Source organism: Lepidochelys olivacea (genome assembly GCF_965140295.1).
Source record: "Lepidochelys olivacea isolate rLepOli2 genome assembly, chromosome: 4".
In the NCBI taxonomy this organism is placed as follows: Eukaryota; Metazoa; Chordata; order Testudines; family Cheloniidae; genus Lepidochelys; species Lepidochelys olivacea.
This window is the reverse complement of record NC_140414.1, coordinates 97,411,558-97,432,349: the sequence shown is the minus strand read 5'-3', so window position 1 is coordinate 97,432,349 and position 20,792 is coordinate 97,411,558. Positions and strand designations below refer to the sequence as shown.

At 41.6% G+C, this 20,792-nt stretch overlaps 1 protein-coding gene across 1 annotated transcript in view; it reads right to left on the bottom strand.

The window, feature by feature from the left end:
* SCFD2 (sec1 family domain containing 2) overlaps positions 1-20,792 on the bottom strand; it is a 312,552-nt gene that overhangs the window by 27,759 nt on the left and 264,001 nt on the right. The window contains exon 6 of the mRNA XM_084626275.1: positions 3,587-3,732. Coding sequence (XP_084482401.1) covers positions 3,587-3,732 — 146 coding nt within the window. The remainder of the gene's footprint in view (positions 1-3,586; positions 3,733-20,792) is intronic.

Here is a 20,792-nt window from a genome sequence, read left to right as displayed (position 1 = left end):
GTTTCAGGAATGAGTGCAATGATCTTAGAAAATTAGCTGGTTCCAAATCTAGTACACAATATTTTCCTACTGTGCTATTCCAGGAATGTCACTTCTCTAGTTTTCTTAGAAGATTCATGTGCAATTTCACTCATGCTTTGCAAAGATGAATGACAGAAGCATCATTTATGACACATACAATAAAAAAAAAGTAAAAAATTAGCCATTTACTATGCAACTTGGATCTTTTCAAGTCAATACTATAATTAAAGAGATTTTTTTTGTCCAGCAGTTTACAATGTAAGAAACAAATCTTGCACTTTGGTAAGCAATCACATCAAAGAAGATTTATGTATCTCTTGTAGTTCTTCTACAACAGGTGAGAATTCTTTTAAATTAAACCAAAACCATAACAGACATTAGCTATATTCTTTCCATAGTAGGACATTCCAAGACTTGTGTCAAAGCTAGTTATGCAATGAATAAGTGCCTTAAACACCACTCACAAGCTTGAAGTCCAGTGTAAACTCTATGTAATATCCACTTAAAGCCACATATAAGCAATAGAAATGCATAAAAAAAGGAAACATTTGGAGTAGAGATCAAAACCAATGTTAATCAGAAACCTATTATATGAAATAGAGGATAGATATCATCTGTATGCCATCAGAGATGAATACTTACCAGCTAAGATTTTCAAAAGTGACTAATGAGTTTGGGTAGAGCGGGTCAAAATATTTTTGAAACTTTTTTCCAAGCAAAAAATGACGTTTTGTGGAAACCAAAATGTTTCATGGAGCATATCAGCTTACAGGAAAATTTCCCTGTGAAGGTTTCTCAGGTCCAGGATGGAACTACTAGAGAGATCCACCCCAGAATTGCCAATGGCCCAGTGGAGAGTGGAGGGCACTTATCCGGAATGTGAGATACACAGGTTCAAGATCCCACTCTGCCTGATTTAGAGCAGGGACTTGAACTTGCGTCTCACACTTCCCAGATGAGTGCCCTAGCTACCAGGACACTGGCTACTCCTGGGACAGGTTTCCTTTCTTTCCCTTATGTTGGTTTGTGAAAAATTTCAAAGGGTCACATTTTTGTTCCACACTGGAACAAAAACAAATGTCAAAACCTCAACTTTTTTTTGCAAAACAGAATTCTTGTTTTCAGGCCAGCCCTAATTCTGGGTGCCTGGATACCCAGGCTCTGAAAATCAGGGCCCTTCGAGCGTCTCAGGCTGGCCACCCAAAAAATGAGAGCCATGAAATTACTAGTCATTTTTGAAAATCTTGGCCACAATATTTACGATGCTTTTCAAAAAATAATGTAATCTCTTTTAATTTCTACATTAGACTGACAATAACAAAGAACTCATATCCTAACGCCTACACTAAAATCGTGTCTGGAGATTTGACACTGCTAACATTTTTGTATAAAACTGTGTTTAAACACAGTTCTTGCTAGGAAGTCGCTAACAAGTGGACCTGTCCCATATAGACAGACCAGGTTACCAAAAATTGTGTATGTAATCAGGATGAGGAATGACAGGAACAGAGCAGCAGTTACAAGAGCAGGCAGAGCAGAAACATTAGTTGTGGAATCTTGTGACACATGTAACCACGAGGATAACTGATTGGCTAACTTTGCATAAACATTCATTAGCTTATTTAACACAGGACATTCATGGTGATAAGAAAAGTCCTCTTAAAAGTTTCCTAGTAACTCTGTTAGCATCAGTATATTTTGGGATATGAACTCAATCAGAATAACTGCCCCAAAACTTATCAATGCTGACAAAATGTCTATGAAATATCAAGAACCCTGCATAGGTGCTAACACAGTTTCAAATCTCAGTATAGATATGGACCCTGGCAAGATGGGCTGAACACTGGGGACTTTATCTGTACATAATAGAGATTAAACTAGGGGTTTTAAGGCTAGGCTCCTGGCTCAAGAAGCCACAGGCTGGGCTCTGTTTTGTGGCTTAATCAAACCTGAGGTGGTAAACAATAGTCTTACCCAGAGAAGAGCATAATGCTCAAGAAGCCACTCAACTCCTCCCAGTTCATGTTTTTGTCCCACCTGGAAATGCAGTGCCTCCCGATTCCCTGCCGTGGGTTTCTCCTCTCCGACTGACTGACACTGGGAGGAATATATACAGAGCTGTGCACCCCTATTACATCACTCCTTGGTGGTAGCTCTGAAAAATCCCTCTACTCAGAAAACCCAGAGCGCCCCAACTCATAAAATGGCAACTTTTGTTCTTTTCCATTTAAAAGGAGAGGGGCCCTGAGTCCCTGCAGCTCTCTCTCTTTATAACAGCTTTAGCATGGCAGTAAACCAACTAAACACGGGGGGAGAGAACTTGGGATCCATCCACAGAGGGATGCTTGACAGAAAAGGAGAGTTGTTTGTGTGTCGCAGCCACCCCACAGCTCCTGACCACAGTGAATCTGCAGATCTCTTCCTAATCTCCTTCTGCATGATCAGCTAGCCCAGTACAGAGCCAGGTTAGGCAGCTGTAAGGATTCTTTACCTCCACAAAAGGTGTTCCAGGACTTGGCCCTAAATGAGTAGAAGTGGGCTAAAAACCAAAGAACATACTGATGCTAACTACATTTCTAGGAAACTTTCAGAAGTACTTTTTTTTATTATGCTGAGTATTCTGCACAGAGCTACCTAATGAATATTTTGATGATATTAGCTATATCAGCCATCATTCTGGTCACAAGTGCCAGAAGATGTCAGCATTAGGTTTTATGTTTTGACAGCCATTGAATTGCAACTTGATCCCTGTAACTCTTTCACCTGCCTCTCCTACAGTTTTTCTACTGCAAGGCCCCTTCAGCAATGTTGTGTAATAGCCAAAGCTCCATTGCTACACAGCATTGTTTGACTCACCACTGGAGTAATTTTATCCATTTGTTAGTCTGCGGTACACTGAAGTTTCAAAGGAATCTTTCTGGCTAAGGACCAGGGACAAGTTTAATGGTCTTTTAAAATCTTAAATTACTACATGTGCTTTCCATGTGGCAAACGTCCATTTCCAACTGAAGAAGTTATGTAATTGGGGGGGGGGGGGGAGGGAACTAACTTTGGCCAGGATGACCTATGCTAAAAGAAAATCACACTACTTTCAATAAACAGAAGCTGTATTATCAGGCAATTTTTACAGCAAGACACTTGCAATTGTGGAAATCTGAGAAAAAATACTTTGAAACACAGTCCCATGTAGATACCTAGACATCATTTCAATATACAGTAGTGGATTCTGGCCCTGTGTAGTCTTGATCTAGCCCTGCCACTCACACAAAATATATACAATATCACAACATCATTGTTAACCAAATCCTGAAGTCCTTACTCAGGCAAATTCCCACTGAAATCCAATAAAATCAAGGGGAATTTGCTTGAGTCTGGACTGACTAAGGACTTCAGGAGGCTGCTGCTGATTAGGTCAGTTCTAAAACCTATTTCCAAAAACATTCCGTGGGGTTGCAGAATACGTTTTGTATTCATACAAAAGTAAATTAGTCACAGCTGTGAAACTGTAATTTTGACCGTATGCTAGAACAATATAACACAGATGGAAAAAGGATTATCTACTTACCTGGCAGGTATTACTTCCTGGGACATACACAGAATTAAACTGTTTCATGTGCATTCGAGCTTTTGTAACATCCCTGAGGGACTTAAAGATATTGTCCACTGCAACCGTGGCCTTCTGAAATGTCAGGTGAAGAGACGATTCACAGCCTGAAACAATACAGAAACACATGGCTATGTGAGTAAAGGTCTTTCATTTTTTGATAATGAGCAGTGGGAAAAAGATGATGAGGAAGAAATTTTAAATTAGTTTAATATTTTTAGACTTTAGAAATCAACATGTATATACAACATGCTCCCAGCAATAGAACAGCTTGGTAAAGCAGTCACAAATCCTAGAGAGTAAACAAAGCCAACCATGGCTGAGTTACATGTGTATCTTGGATTATGAAACAATTTAACAGCAATACCATAAATTCTGATTGCTACAGCAGGCAGAAAAGGTAGTTATGTCACTAGATCTTTAAGGGAAAGAACCCTTCATTTTTCAGTCTGCTCACTGTGACACAATCGTGCAAGGAAGTTTACTCACAGCACAGTACCTGAACCTTTGCCTGCAGCCCAGTGACTGAGAAGGCATTTCTTAGCTGTGCAGAACTAACTGGATGACTTAGTGACAAGTATTCTGACTTGCCAAGGAAGATGCATTATCCAAAAGGAGATATGTTCCTCACTAATTCATAATTACTACATTTTTAAAAATTTATTTGCTTAAAGCAGCTCAACCTAAGATGTGAATGTTAATTTTCATAGAGGCCTTACTTTTTAACCCAATTCTCTCCACCAGGTGGAGGCACAAAGGAGTGGATGGTCAAATGATTTCCCCAAGCCATATCCAGTTGTAAGCCCATGACTTAGTAAGGAAAGATTCTAGTCCTTGGAGCTAATCACCATACCATCTGACCTATATTACAAAAAGGAATGGAAACTGTGCTTTCTAAACTTAAATGGCTCAAGTTAGAGAATTGCTGGATAATTTATATTGAAATGTTTGGTTTCAGAGTAACAGCCGTGTTAGTCAGTATTCGCAAAAAGAAAAGGAGGACTTGTGGCACCTTAGAGACTAACCAATTTATTTGAGCATAAGCTTTTGTGAGCTACAGCTCACTTCATCGGATGCATACTGTGGAAAGTGTAGAAGATCTTTTAATATACACACAAAGCATGAAAAAATACCTCCTCCCACCCTACTCTCCTGCTGGTAACAGCTTATCTAAAGTGATCACTCTCCTTACAATGTGTATGATAATCAAGTTGGGCCATTTCCGTTGGAGGAGGTATTTTTTCATGCTTTGTGTGTATATAAAAAGATCTTCTACACTTTCCACAGTATGCATCCGATGAAGTCAGCTGTAGCTCACGAAAGCTTATGCTCAAATAAATTGGTTAGTCTCTAAGGTGCCACAAGTACTCCTTTTCTTATTGAGATGTTTGTCGTTCCTGCCAAATGTCTGCACAACTCTCTCCCTGCCTTCTTTTCTGCTCTCATTTCTTCATTATTCTCTCCACCGCCCCTAATAGTAAAGGACAAAGAGAGTGTGAGACAAATCCCCACTCTCATCCTCACAAATAATTTGCCACTGGGGACTCAGGGTGCATTCTGTTTTGCTGATTTACATCCAGATTCTGCAATATGATCCACATGGGCAGGCCCTTACATCTGCCTGCAATCCCATTGGCATAAGTGGGGCTCCCTCTAGGCATGAAGGACTGCCTACATGCATCAGTCTGCAGGAATGGGCCATTCTTAGATGAAAACTCCTTGGGATGGTGTCTTGTAACAATACTTAATCAATACCAATGTCAGGAAAGAGTTAAAATTCAGCCAGCAGAAAAGACAAACTGCTGAGAAGCAAGGACATCGTTTCTGTCAATACCTGATAACTTAGCTCAGCTTATATGGTCAATGCCTGCCCAGCAACTCAGCTCTTAGAACAATGCTAACCCTCCCTTCACAACCCACTGGATGTCTGTAAGCACTCAGCCCTACCCCCCCACCCCCACCCCGCCTCCTTCCCCCGTAAGGTAGCCATAGACATTTGATGCAATTAGGATGACCTCTATATGTACGTACTGTTCTTATTTTTATCTTTGTTCAGGGTTCTCTCTTGACTTGTAACAATGTCTGACTCTGTATGTACAGATAAATGCAAATGAATTGATAAGAGAATGTATATAACTGGCCACTATGACACCATATCTTTGAAGCTGCTTGTCAGTCTTCCCAGTACCATGACTAAACCCTCTTCAACTCTGTGCTTGCCTGATTCTGGGGAAAAGATTCTTTTGCCTAACACTAAAGACTTTCGTTTTCCATGAATGGAATAGTGGCCAAATGTTCCTATACAGAAAATACAGACAACAAGAAAAGCAAAACTGTGTAGATTTAAAGAGATGCCTAACATTAAGGCCTTTGGAATCATTACCTGTCAAACCACCAATGACACAGCAATCTTTGTATTCTGCACAGCAAACATTAAGAACTTTATAGGGCTGAAGATATTCCTACAAGATTATTATTAGATATTGGGACTGAAGGATCGGGTTCTTTATTTGTTCAAATACTAGCTGAAAAAGAATCTGGGTCAGATCCACAGCTGGTATATCAGGGCAACACTCCATTGGATTTTCATTTGTGCTACAGCTGAGGATCTGGCTCTAGCCATTGTGTGGTCTAGTAATGCACTGGGACTGAGAGACAGCAACTCCTGCATTCTAACCCCAACACTGACACTCACTCAGAAGTCCTTGGGCATGTCACTTGAAATCTAGTAAATTTTAAAAAAGTGAGTCAAGGTTCCTCCCCCACTCTGAACTCTAGGGTACAGATGTGGGGACCTGCATGAAAAACCTCCTAAGCTTATCTTTACCAGCTTAGGTCAAAACTTCCCCAAGGTAACAAATATTACCCCCGTTATCCTTGGAATGGCCGCTACCACCACCAAACTAATACTGGTTACTGGGGAAGAGCTGTTTGGACGCGTCCTTCCCCCCAAAATACTTCCCAAAACCTTGCACCCCACTTCCTGGACAAGGTTTGGTAAAAAGCCTCACCAATTTGCATAGGTGACCACAGACCCAAACCCTTGGATCTGAGAACAATGAAAAAGCATTCAGTGTTTTACAAGAAGACTTTTAATAAAAAATAGAAGTAAATAGAAATAAAGAAATCCCCCCTGTAAAATCAGGATGGTATATATCTTACAGGGTAATTAGATTCAAAAACATAGAGAACCCCTCTAGGCAAAACCTTAAGTTACAAAAAAGATACACAGACAGAAATAGTTATTCTATTCAGCACAATTCTTTTCTCAGCCATTTAAAGAAATCATAATCTAACACATACCTAGCTAGATTACTTACTAAAAGTTCTAAGACTCCATTCCTGTTCTGTCCCCGGCCAAGACGACTACAGACAGACACACAAACCCTTTGTTTCTCTCCCTCCTCCCAGCTTTTGAAAGTATCTTGTCTCCTCATTGGTCATTTTGGTCAGGTGCCAGCGAGGTTACCTTTAGCTTCTTAACCCTTTACAGGTGAGAGGAGCTTTCCCCTGGCCAGGAGGGATTTCAAAGGGGTTTACCCTTCCCTTTATATTTATGACACGCCCCCCAAATCTCAGCTAGGGTGAAACACTGGCTGGGATTTCTTCCTGGAGCTCTAGGAAAACAGAGTTAATAAGACACATGCATCTCTAAATATACTACCAAGTACATAAAGACTAACAATATTTTCCACATCTCAAGGACGATTTTAACCAGTTGATTCTGGGAAATTTTCACGGGAGAGTGCATCAGCTACTTTATTAGAAGCTCCTGAGATGTGTTGGATGTCGAAATCAAAATCTTGGAGAGCTAAACTCCACCGAAGAAGTTTTCTGTTAGTTTCTTTGACGGTGTGAAGCCACTTTAGTGCAGCCTGGTCGGTTTGCAGGTGGAAACGCCGTCCCCAAACATATGGGCGTAGCTTTTCCAGAGCGTAGACAATGGCATAACATTCTTTTTCAGTGACTGACCAGTTGCTTTCCCTCTCAGACAGTTTTTTGCTGAGAAACACTACAGGGTGGAATTCTTGATCAGGTCCTTTCTGCATTAAAACTGCTCCCACACCATGCTCGGATGCATCTGTGGTTACTAGGAACGGTTTGTCAAAGTCTGGGGCCCTTAGTACAGGGTCAGACATGAGTGTCGCTTTAAGCTTGTTAAAGGCCTTCTGACACTTTCCGGTCCACTGAACAGCATTTGGCTGTTTCTTTTTGGTTAGGTCTGTCAGTGGGGCAGCGATTTGGCTGTAGTGCGGTACAAATCGTCTGTAATAACCGGCCAAGCCTAAGAAGGATTGAACCTGTTTCTTCGACCTTGGGACAGGCCACTTTTGGATAGCATCCACTTTGGCCTGTAGGGGGCTGATAGTTCCTTGACCCACCTGGTGTCCAAGGTAAGTCACTCTGTTTAGGCCTATTTGACACTTCTTAGCCTTAACAGTTAGTCCTGCCTCCCTTATGCGCTCAAGGACTTTTTGTAGATGTTCCAGGTGGTCTGCCCAGGAATCCGAAAATATGGCCACATCGTCAAGGTAGGCAACTGCATATTCTCCTAATCCCGCTAGGAGACCATCTACAAGTCTTTGGAAAGTGGCGGGTGCATTTCGCAGCCCGAAAGGGAGTACATTAAATTCATACAGCCCGAGATGTGTGATGAAGGCTGACCTTTCCTTGGCAGATTCATCTAGCGGTACCTGCCAGTACCCCTTGGTTAAGTCCAAGGTAGAGATGAACTGGGCCCTTCCCAGTTTCTCTAATAGTTCATCTGTGCGTGGCATGGGATAGTTGTCTGGGCGAGTTACAGCATTTAGCTTACGGTAGTCCACGCAAAAACGTATTTCCCCATCTGGTTTGGGAACTAGAACCACTGGAGATGCCCATGCACTTTCAGAGGGGCGGATTACACCCATCTGTAACATATCCTGGATCTCCCGTTCTATAGCAGTTTTAGCTTGAGGAGACACCCGGTAAGGTTGGACCCTAATTGGGTGAGCATTACCTGTGTCAATGGAGTGGTATGCCCGTTCAGTCAGTCCTGGGGTGGCTGAGAACGTTGGCGCGTAGCTAGTGCACAGCTCCTGGATCTGCTGTCGCTGCATACGCCCAAGGGTCATGGAGAGGTTCACCTCTTCCACACCACCAGCACATTTCCCTTCGTAGTAGACACCTTCAGGCCACTCAGCGTCGTCTCCTCCCTGGGCTGTAAACTGACAAACCTTTAATTCTCTGGAATAAAAGGGCTTTAGAGAATTAATATGATACACCTTAGGCTTTCGGTTGGAGGTGGGGAATGCTATGAGATAATTAACAGCTCCCAGGCGCTCCTGGACCACGAATGGCCCTTCCCACGATGCTTCCATTTTATGGGCCTGGAGCGCCTTTAAGACCATGACCTGGTCTCCTACTTTGAAGGAACGCTCTCTGGCATGTTTATCATACCAGGCTTTTTGCTCTTTTTGAGCATCCTGTAAGTTTTCTCTAGCAAGGGCTAAAGAGGTTCGGAGGGTGTTTTGTAGGTTGGTTACAAAGTCCAGAATGTTAGTTCCTGGAGAAGGTGTAAATCCCTCCCATTGCTGCTTCACCAACTGCAATGGCCCCTTAACCTCACGGCCATATACAAGTTCAAATGGGGAAAACCCTAAACTGGGATGTGGTACAGCTCTGTAGGCAAAGAGCAACTGCTGCAATACTAGGTCCCAATCATTGGAGTGCTCATTTACGAATTTACGTATCATGGCCCCCAAAGTTCCATTAAACTTCTCCACCATGCCATTTGTTTGATGATGGTAAGGAGTGGCAACCAAGTGATTTACCCCATGAGCTTCCCAAAGGTTTTTCATAGTTCCTGCCAGGAAATTAGTCCCTGCATCTGTGAGGATGTCGGAGGGCCAACCTACCCTGGCAAAAATGTCTGCTAGTGCCTGGCACACACTTTTAGCCCTGGTGTTGCTTAGAGCTACTGCTTCCGGCCATCGGGTGGCAAAATCCATGAAAGTCAGTATGTACTGCCTTCCTCTGGGTGTCTTTTTCGGAAAAGGACCCAGAATATCCACAGCTACTCGCTGAAATGGAACTTCAATGATGGGGAGTGGCTGGAGAGGAGCTTTGACCTGGTCTTGGGGTTTTCCCACTCTTTGGCACACCTCACAAGACTGGACATAGGTAGAAACATCCTTGCCCATTCCCTCCCAGTGGAATGACCCCCCCAAACGGTCTTTGGTCCTGTTCACCCCAGCATGGCCACTAGGGTGATCATGGGCTAAGCTCAAGAGCTTGGCCCGGTATTTAGTTGGAACTACCAACTGTCTCTGAGGATGCCAGTCTTCCTGGTGTCCCCCAGAAAGAGTTTCCTTGTATAAAAGTCCTCTTTCTACAACAAACCTGGATCGATTAGAAGAGCTGAGAGGCGGTGGGTTGCTCCGTGCCGCCGTCCAAGCTCTCTGGAGGCTTTCATCTGCTTCCTATTCGGTCTGGAACTGTTCCCTTGATGCTGGAGACATCAGTTCCTCATGGGATTGTGGACCTAGGCTTGGTCCCTCTGGAAGCGATATAGGGGATGGAGCTGTTTCTGTTGACTGTGAACCGCTCTCCGCTGGTGCACTATGTTGGGATTCAGGCTCCGGCTGAGCCTCTTGTGTAGGGTTATCGGCTGCTGCCAGTTCAGGTTCGGTGGGGCCCTCTGGTGTTGAGGTTGCAAGTACTGGATTCAGTGCTGACACGGGGTCTGGTGTTGGTTGTTTGGCTGGTTCCGGTTCTGGGACTGGTTCCGTCTGGGTCTCTGGGACTGGATCCACTACTGCTGTTGCAGACATTGGCCTGGGGTCCAGGTCCATCACCTCTGACTGGGTCCTGATAGAAGTTTCCGGAACAGAGCTAGGCCTCACGGCTTGTTTAGCCTGGTTGCGGGTGACCATTCCCACCCTCTTGGCCTGCTTCACATGATTGGCCAAGTCTTCCCCCAACAGCATGGGGATGGGATAATCATCATAGACTGCAAAAGTCCACATTCCTGACCAGCCCTTGTACTGGACAGGCAACTTGGCTGTAGGCAAATTGAAAGAGTTGGACTTGAAGGGTTGAATCGTCACTTGGATCTCTGGGTTGATTAAATTGGGGTCCACTAAGGAAGCATGGATAGCTGACACTTGTGCTCCGGTGTCCCTCCACGCGGTGACCTTCTTCCCACCCACACTCACAGTTTCCCTCCGCTCCAAGGGTATCTGGGAGGTATCTGGGCCTGTGGACCTCTGGTGTGATTCCGGTGCAATGAACTGTAACCTGTTGGGGTTCTTGGGGCAGTTGGCCTTTACATGCCCCAGCTCGTTACATTTAAAACATCGTCCAGCTGACGGGTCACCGGGGCGAGGTGGGTTGCTGGAGAACGGGGTGGTGGGACGATAAGGGGTCTGGAGGGTTCTTTGGGAGGTAGGTGGGGCTTTGGGCGGCCCCCGGTAATAGGGTGTGGTCTGGGGTGGTCCCTTCTGGTCTCCGCTCCAACTGCGACCAGTTTTCTTCTTCTCTGCCACCTCCACCCATCTGGCTCCAATCTCTCCTGCCTCAATTACAGTTTTGGGTTTCCCATCTAGGATGTATCTTTCTATTTCCTCAGGAACACCCTCTAAGAATTGTTCCATTTGCATTAGGAAGGGCAAATTTACTGGAGATTCAACACTTGCTCCTGATATCCAGGCATCCCAATGTTTTACAATGTGGTAGGCATGTCGGGTAAATGACATGTCTGGTTTCCACCTTAGGGCTCTGAACCTCCGACGAGACTGCTCGGGTGTTATCCCCATTCTGACTCTCGCCTTGGATTTAAACAGTTCATACTTGTTCATGTGTTCTTTAGGCATTTCAGCTGCCACCTCAGCTAAGGGTCCACTGAGCTGCGGCCTCAGCTCTACCATGTATTGGTCAGTAGAGATGTTGTACCCAAGGCAGGCCCTTTCGAAGTTTTCTAAGAAGGCCTCAGTATCATCACCTGCCTTGTAGGTGGGGAACTTTCTGGGATGGGAAGTGGTACCTGGAGAAGGATTGCTAGGGTTTGTTGGTATATTCTGCTGGGCCTTTATCCTCTCCATCTCCTCCACATGCTTCCTTGCCTCCATTTCCCTCTTGTGGGCAGCCTCCTGTACCTCCTTCTCCAGCCGCATGAGTTCTATCTGTCTTTCATGTTCCCTTTGTTTTTCCTCAGCCTGCAATTTGGCTAATTCCAGCTGTAGTCGAGCTGAGGATTTGGCCATTCTAACCTCTCTGTTTTTAACTAACTTTACACCCGAGGTTTAGAAATAAACAAACAAAACTTGGCTGTAAAATTTTGCTGTGCTGGAATAGAATACCTATTCTCTGATAGTGATTGTCAGCCTACAGAAAAAGACAATTCCCTTGTCTCTGCTCTGGGCCCAAATTAAAGCAAAAACCCTCCAACTACTTGGAAACCTGCTTACCCAGCCCAAAGAAGAAAAAAAATTTCTTTTCAAACCTGTGCTCCTTGTAAAACAAAACAAAAAAAATCAAAATCCTAAAAAAAAAACCCTGCCACTTTTGTCTCCAGGCAAATGGGTAGAGCACACACCCCCTATTTACTTTTAGGAAGAAAAGAAAAAAAAAACAACCTCTGGGTTGGAAGACTGTGAATTTCCCTGCAGGAGTTAAGTACCCTGCCTCCAGGCAAGAAAACCTGCAATTCACAAGATAATCCCCTTTTGTCTCTGCTTGGCCACAAAGCAGAGAGAAACCAAGCTGCTTTCAGTTTCAAAGCTGCCTTCTGGACTTCCTAAAAATTCCTTTTTAAAATCTGTATTTCTAGTTCAAAAAATCTCAACTGGATCTCAAAATGATTTCAGGTTAATCCCACCACTGTGCCACCATGTCAAGGTTCCTCCCCCACTCTGAACTCTAGGGTACAGATGTGGGGACCTGCATGAAAAACCTCCTAAGCTTATCTTTACCAGCTTAGGTCAAAACTTCCCCAAGGTAACAAATATTACCCCCGTTATCCTTGGAATGGCCGCTACCACCACCAAACTAATACTGGTTACTGGGGAAGAGCTGTTTGGACGCGTCCTTCCCCCCAAAATACTTCCCAAAACCTTGCACCCCACTTCCTGGACAAGGTTTGGTAAAAAGCCTCACCAATTTGCATAGGTGACCACAGACCCAAACCCTTGGATCTGAGAACAATGAAAAAGCATTCAGTGTTTTACAAGAAGACTTTTAATAAAAAATAGAAGTAAATAGAAATAAAGAAATCCCCCCTGTAAAATCAGGATGGTATATATCTTACAGGGTAATTAGATTCAAAAACATAGAGAACCCCTCTAGGCAAAACCTTAAGTTACAAAAAAGATACACAGACAGAAATAGTTATTCTATTCAGCACAATTCTTTTCTCAGCCATTTAAAGAAATCATAATCTAACACATACCTAGCTAGATTACTTACTAAAAGTTCTAAGACTCCATTCCTGTTCTGTCCCCGGCCAAGACGACTACAGACAGACACACAAACCCTTTGTTTCTCTCCCTCCTCCCAGCTTTTGAAAGTATCTTGTCTCCTCATTGGTCATTTTGGTCAGGTGCCAGCGAGGTTACCTTTAGCTTCTTAACCCTTTACAGGTGAGAGGAGCTTTCCCCTGGCCAGGAGGGATTTCAAAGGGGTTTACCCTTCCCTTTATATTTATGACAGTGAGTGAAAAGTTGTTTTAGGTACTGTGTTTGTTCAAGTCCCCCTGCAAACTACTGTGATTTTACAATAATGATTTGCTGTTCTTAAAACATGCTTATCTCTCTCGTGCACAATCTGCACAGACAAGGAAACTAATTTAGGCCCTAATCCTTCAATTGACAAGTGTACCTGCCTCCTACCAATCACAGGCCTGGGGTCCCAATCCTTCAGACAGTTATATATGTCCACATCTTTACTCACATGAGCTGTCCCATAGACATCAGTCTACTCCTGTGGGTAAAGTTAAGCATGTGTGTGTTTGTAGGAATGGAGCCTAACTGATTCTATAGTGAAACTACCAAATACACAAATTTGTGCTACTGAATGTACAAAGTAAACTGGAAAAAAAATAGTTTTTTTCTCTAATATCTGTTAGCTGTAGTAAGTTTTAATATTATTTCTAACAATAGTAGCTAAAAAAATTCAGAGAGATTTTAAATTGACAATGTCCTTTTAATCTCTGTCTTGTTTTCCCAGTGAGTAAAATGAGGGTCCTAATACTTCAGTGGGGTACTCAAAATGTATCTGCCTTGATGGGGGTTGTGAGGGTGGTCTCCCCTCTCTCCGCTATATTAAATTCTGTAAGAGCCAAGCTTTTTCCTGGTATGTAAATGCTAGAGGTAAGCTTTTTCTGACTAGCACAAGTTATTTTTCCTTTGTATAGAGTGCTTTTTTCAACCCTTTTTGAGAAGAAAGCCATCACTTTTGGCCAAAACACATCTGGAATGTTTTCTTTTGCTAGTGAACCTCAGCACTCTTTGTTAAGCAAGGTCAGGTAAAGCAAAACCACATGAGACAAAGTTGGTTGCTTTTGCTTTGGACATTTTCTTTTTTTTCTTTTTTCTTTTTTTTTTAAAAGAGATTTTATCTTTTGTCATTTCAAAGTTCATTGTCTTGTTCTTATACTTATTTTTCTCATTAGCAGAGATTGCTCTGTATACAATTTCTTCCTTCTTCCATTGACAGCTTTTTTACTTCAAAAACGATCTTCAAATAAGAATTTTTAAACTTTCCACCCTCCACTTCTTCTGAAATGTAATGACCAGTCACTGAGGCCCATTGCCTTGCACTCTGTGCAGCCATTTATGCCTGTGCAAAATGGGCGTGAAATGCTACCACAAGTGTCTGTGAGTGCAGAGTTCTTATTTGGCAGCATATTACAGCTCCATTGCATGGGTGCAAATGACTGCACTGGGGGCAAGGCAGTGAGAATCAGGCCCTGGATGTATATGGTGCCACAGGATAGGGACGCCATATAGATACAATAAGACAGTCACAAACACTATCAATTATCATTTTGTGTTCTTTTGCTTTTAATGAATCTTCTATTTTCATATTTTTTAGCCACAGTTCTTTTTGTTTATTTATTTATTTTTATTTGAGCCTGGCAATTGTCTGTCTGGTTGTTGTTCTCTGCGTTTGGCATATAATCACAGCACATCCTGTTTTGCTTTCTTTGTTGAGATCAACCTTTTGTTAATGCATTTCTTGATTAACTGCATGCCCTTTAATTACTTGATTAACTACCCATGTTATTTATAGAGAAACATTGATTTTACATGTACCATTACTTTTACAGTTTATGTTAACAGAGTCATAGATTTTAAGGCTATTAGATCACTTAGTTTGATGTCCAGTATAACACAGGCCCTATAATTTCATTCATACTTGTATTGAGCCCAATATATATATATATATATATTTTACTAATGCATGCTTTCCAGAAAGGTATCTAGTCTTAATTTAAAGACTTCAAGAGATGGAGAATCCACCACTTCCATTGGTAGTTTGTTCCAATAGTTAATCATCCTCACTGTTAAAAATGAATGCCATATTTCGAATTTTATATTTGTCTAGCTTTAACTTCTACCTATTATAAAGATGGAATTTTAAAGGACCTTATTTTATGAAATATTTTAATTTGTTTAGTATAAATTCCTGTGTACTTTCTAGGATTCACTGGCTTCAAAATTAAAAAGGAAGCATTAATTTTTATACTGCACTTCTGATTCCAGGAAAGGAAATAAGGAATCCTTCTGTTCAGCCTAGAAACAGATTCCAAAAATTCAGCCAAGAATCTTCAAGACAATTTACAGTGACCTAATAAGTATGCAATCTGAGACACCAAGAAAACCTTATATTATGAAAATACTATACATAAGAAAAATTTACATTGTCGAGTTCAAACAGAGAAACTTGCTCATAATAAATATTCTGCTCAGGGTTATGAGGAGTCAGGTTGATTACAAGTATTTAGTGAGTACTTCCATTTCAAGCAATCATTTTCTTCCTCTGACCTTTCCCATTTTAGAGCTATATTCTTTCACATTTAGAAATCCATGGCATACTGCACAGCTGGGTATAGATTATAAACCACTGTAACCTCCCCTGGGATGGAATATAGTCAATTCTAACAATTATTCTAATTGGATTAAAATGCATTTAAGGCACACAGTTATGAAAACCATCTTCCTGACATTCTTTAAACTGTTACAATAATTGTTTTTCAGATCCCACCACTTCAACCTTTAGAGTCCTGCAGACTCCATGTTACAGTCCCTAGCGTTCAATGCATCAGCGTCAGAAGCTTCTGCTGTAAACTAGAACCACAGGCATTCAACGCTCTGGGATAATTTTTTCATTAGCATGTTGGATTGTTGAAGTGCACCATACATATTAGAGAGAGATGAAGAACTAATGTGCAAAGTGATTGATATATGACGTGATTAGTGAGGGTGGTAGCTTCATCTCGTAGCCCTGTGAAGTGGGATGAAATGGAAATGGACAGTGGGGCTGAGGTAAAGGCCTGTGGGCCCTGAGAAGAAAAGAGTGATGAAAAGCGTGCCTTGGGAAGGATGGGTACTGGGGGAGTATTTTCTGCTTTCATACACAGAAGTAGAAGCTGGCATTTCCCGGGTTTTGGATCCAGTTTAGAGTCTGAGGGCGCTTGGATCCAGAATTCCAGTTCAGGTCCATCTCCAATCTCTTTCCTTCAGCTATCCTCAATGGTATATATTCCTTCTGTGCCACCCGGAAAAACCTCCTTTCACATGGTAGTAAATCAGACAACTCCCGTCAAGTTGGACTTTTTTCAGATCGTTCTCTCTTTGGAATCAGAGTTTGGCTTTGTCCTTGTTAGCGGTTTGGGCACCTTGGCACCAGCAGGCCATAGTCTTCTAGATAAAAATTGTTCACGCCACCATTTTATGGAGTAACAGGAAGCGCTGCAGGGATAAGAGGGGGTGCAGGCCTGTGCTGGACAATGAATATGCATGTACTCTTGATCTACAGTAAGGATTTGGTATTTTGTTCCAGTGTTCTGTGGCAGAGCCTACAGAAAACATTTGTCTGTCATGCCTTTCTTAATTGCCCACACAGTGGGGGAAGGAGAGAGCTCCTTTTAAGCCCCCCATGTCCATCAGAAAAGTGGCTAGTTTGGGACTCTGTTGATCCAGAAAGCTCAAATGCCTGGGGAAATCAAGTCCTTCTTTTCTCTGTTTGGCAGCATAATAGTTACATTCTTCTCCTTTTAAATGTATTTTTAGTTTTTTAATCCCTTATACTAGGCATTAATAAAAAATCCCAGGTTCTTTGAAACTTGTTATGTATTTGCTGTACTATAATATGTCTGTAAAATGAGAGCAACTTTGCCCTGATCTGTTGCCAAAATCTGGAAAACAAAGGCAGTTGCGTTGTACAAATGACATGCTCCGACAAATCACGTCCTATTCACACCTTTCATGTCAGCGGGAGCTGCGTGTATGTATGGAGAGAAGAACAGAATATTTATACTCTAGCTTTCCGACGTTATCAAGAAATATGTTCCTTTTTACAATAATGCAGAGGTGGAATGTATTAACTGGAGCATAGCTTATGTGTTAATTAAAACAACAAGGAGTCTGGTGGCACCCATGCATCTGAAGAAGTGGTGTTTTACCCATGAAAGCTTATGCCCAAATAAATCTGTTACTCTTTAAGGTGCCACCAGACTCCTCATTGTTTTTGTGGATACCGACTAACACGGCTACCTCCCCCCCAATACGTGTTAATTAAAATAACCTTAGCTGTTACTGAATTTTCACTATAAAATGAAGGTAATTAACATAGCATATCAAACTTGTTACATGCGGAGGAAGGGGTGTAAAAGAGTATCTACTATGGGAAAGTTTTGGATATTGCCTTATTATTGGCAAATATAAAATAACCCCACTTGTGAAAATGGGAAAATTCCTATTAATGGCTTATGGGATTGGAGATCTTCAAGAAGTAGAATTTGTCTAAAAATTCTGATATTGTACAGGAAAAAGACATTCAGACTTTGTGCTAATCTGAGCCTGCTCAACTTCCACTGACTTCAACAGGAGTTTGAGGGGGTTTAGAACTACACAGTCTGCATTCAGCAACTAATAGGATTCAGTCAGTGGTTGGCCCATGTGTTGTCCTACTTTTGATTTTCCCTAGATCTCCTTCTGAGTCATATCATGGCTTTTCTTTCGTGAATAGCAGAACTATGAGAACTAGAACCAGTGGATTGCCACAGAAAGCTTAGAACAGAAGAAAAATGGAGATGTTCTTCTTTTTAACCTACAGTAATTACAGAAACCAATCTGTAATATGTTTGTTATTTGACAGATTTCTAAAACTGAAAAAATCAATAAAAACCTACTTTAAAGGAAGACACAACATAGATCTGTACTGTGAACCTATCAGCTTTGTCAGTGATTCTTTAAGTATGTCACTGTTTTATTTTCCTTTATGGGGATAAACTCCCAACTGAGACTTTAGAGAAGAGCCATTGTGTATCAGAAAATCACCTTCACACATTGTCACTATACTTTGTGTCTGTTAATATATAGTACAGGCATTATAAGTAAGCTTTTGTTTCTTCAAAAATAATACACAATCATTGCCATTTAGCCGATGTTCTTTCTGAGAGATGCCCTTAATAAAGATAATGCTATTTTCAAGGCTGCAAACTCAGGGAAAGATCAAACACTCTTTTAAAGCTCATGAGTTCACTTAGGTTCACAGCGTAGGCCATTGTTCGGAACAACTGAGGCAGAGTGCAGCCATAATCAGAATTGTGACAAGTGAACATATAAAGTACCTGCAAAAAACAACCAACAAAATGCTCTGAAAACCATGCTACGGGGCTGGTGGGAAAGTTAAGCTGTTCTAAGAGCACAAGCAAAATGATGCGTTGAAATAAAAGTCATCACTCAGAACAACAACAAATCCCAGCACCAGGATCTCATTATGAATGTTGCTTTTTTGTACATGTGCAAAGTTGGCTCACTTGGACTGTTATGCATCAGCAAGAGACAAAGAAAGAATAGCAGGTAGAGGGCCTTGGGGGCCAAGACATTGAACACCACACCATTTTTTAAACTAATGAAAATCTCACATTTGTTCTTTTACTCTGTATTAGAGGAATATTATGCCTCTCATTTTCTAGCAGATTAATATAAAAACATACACACACCTCCACTCCCATATGTTTCATGATAGTTATTGTTAGATATTAGAATATGAAAGCTATTAGAACATAATATTAGAACATGAAAGCTATTAAGAAATACGTAGGGAATGTGTATCTAGGTATCCATACTACATGTACGTAGGTCTTTATACCTAACAGCTAGGAGAAAAGAGGCATAATAATCAGAACTAAAGTGGTATTAATGGGATATCACCATCAGCCCTGATGGATTCCAGCATGCTTTACTATTGTAATTATACATAAGAATTAATTCACTCCTTACTGGGGTCAAACCCATAAGCTGTTTAACATTGCACAATGACACTGCAGGACAATTTAGGAGAGGGCAGGGAGTGAAGAATACCACTATATCCCAGCTGAAATTACAGGAGAAATGTAGAGTCAGAATTTAATTACACAAATTAGTACTTAGTGAATTAAGTGCTTGGAAAGGGATCAACTTGATAGCCTGGGAGAATGAAATCATCCATTTTATCTACAGAGCACATATAGACAATGCAAGTGTAAGCTTTTCCACACTGCTCACCCTAGCCCTGCCTCTAGGGATGAATGTTGTTCATTCTCAGAGCTCATTCAGCCCTTGGCTTCTTTGCTAAAACTGTCCACAAAGGTGCCATTTAGTGCCAGCTGTGGAAGTAATTTTTGTGCTCTTGACAGCTTTCCCCTAGGAACTAAACTGAGGCCCACTAACTTATTGCACATAGGCCACCGAACAGCCATAAGATGAAAAAGACTGAGTCACTGCCAAGATGAGGGGGACTCGGACTGGGCTTGCTCTTCTCATCAGCGATCAATGATCAGTTGTGATACGACAGCAACCAAGAGTGGCTAGAAGGAAAAGAAAACCAAAGAAGTGGGGGAAAAGGGGAAGATTTTGCAAAACAGGATTTAGCTTTCAAGTGTGAACTTTAAATTCCCCCTACCCCCACAGCTATTTAGTAAACGAGAATCAGATCTATGAGAACACATAGATCCATGCTGCCTCAATATCCAATAATGAGAACTAGGGGTGAAATCCTGATCCTACTGAAGTCAATGATGTTTTGCCATTGACTTCAATGGAAGATTTCACTCTAACTCCAAATGAGGGTGCCCTGACAAAACTGATCACTATATCTTGTTGTAATTAGTATTTGAACATCAATAATGAAAAGAAATCTAACGAGTTAAAAATCACTAATAATTTGCTCCTATGTAACATTTTTCATCTTAGAAGCCATTTTAAACATGGTTTAATTGATTGACCCTCACAACACCGCTTTGCAGGAGATAGGTTATCTACCATTTAAAGATGTGACGCAGAAACTACCCGAGGGCTCTGAAGGGCTCAGTATCACAGTCAGAATTATAGCTCAGGAGTGCCTGGCTCTGAATCCTGTTGTCAGGCCGTTCCTTTCTCGAGTATATAGACTACATTTAAATAATAACCAACAACACACTGTGAATGCTAGAAAACAGACAGATACTGTAAACAGAGTGGATAAGGAAAGGAAAGGAAAGCAGGGTACAATGGAGAAAAAATGTAAGAAAAGAGAGAGAAATTGAGAATAGTAATAGATTTGATGTAGAAATGAAAGAGGAGAAACAGTACTTTTTTCTGTTCTGGATTACAAATGAACATTTGACATAAATACGTTTAAAAACTGAAGTCTGTATACAGGCTTATTTATAAAACACCAGTTGAATTACAGCTTTAGAAGAAATCAAATGGGATCACTTGAAAAGCCACAAAATGGAGACAGTCAACTCTACACTTCTATAAATGTCAGTTTCCAGGCTGACCAGCATATAGAGAATGAAAACAAAGTAGCGTGCAGAAACACTTTGGAGCAGTCAACAGTATCAAGGAATTCAAATTAAGGCATGAATGTGGTTTCTGTGACTGGAGGAGGGAGCAGGAGGCAGAGTTGAAACCTTGCCAAAACAAACACTGCAACTTTT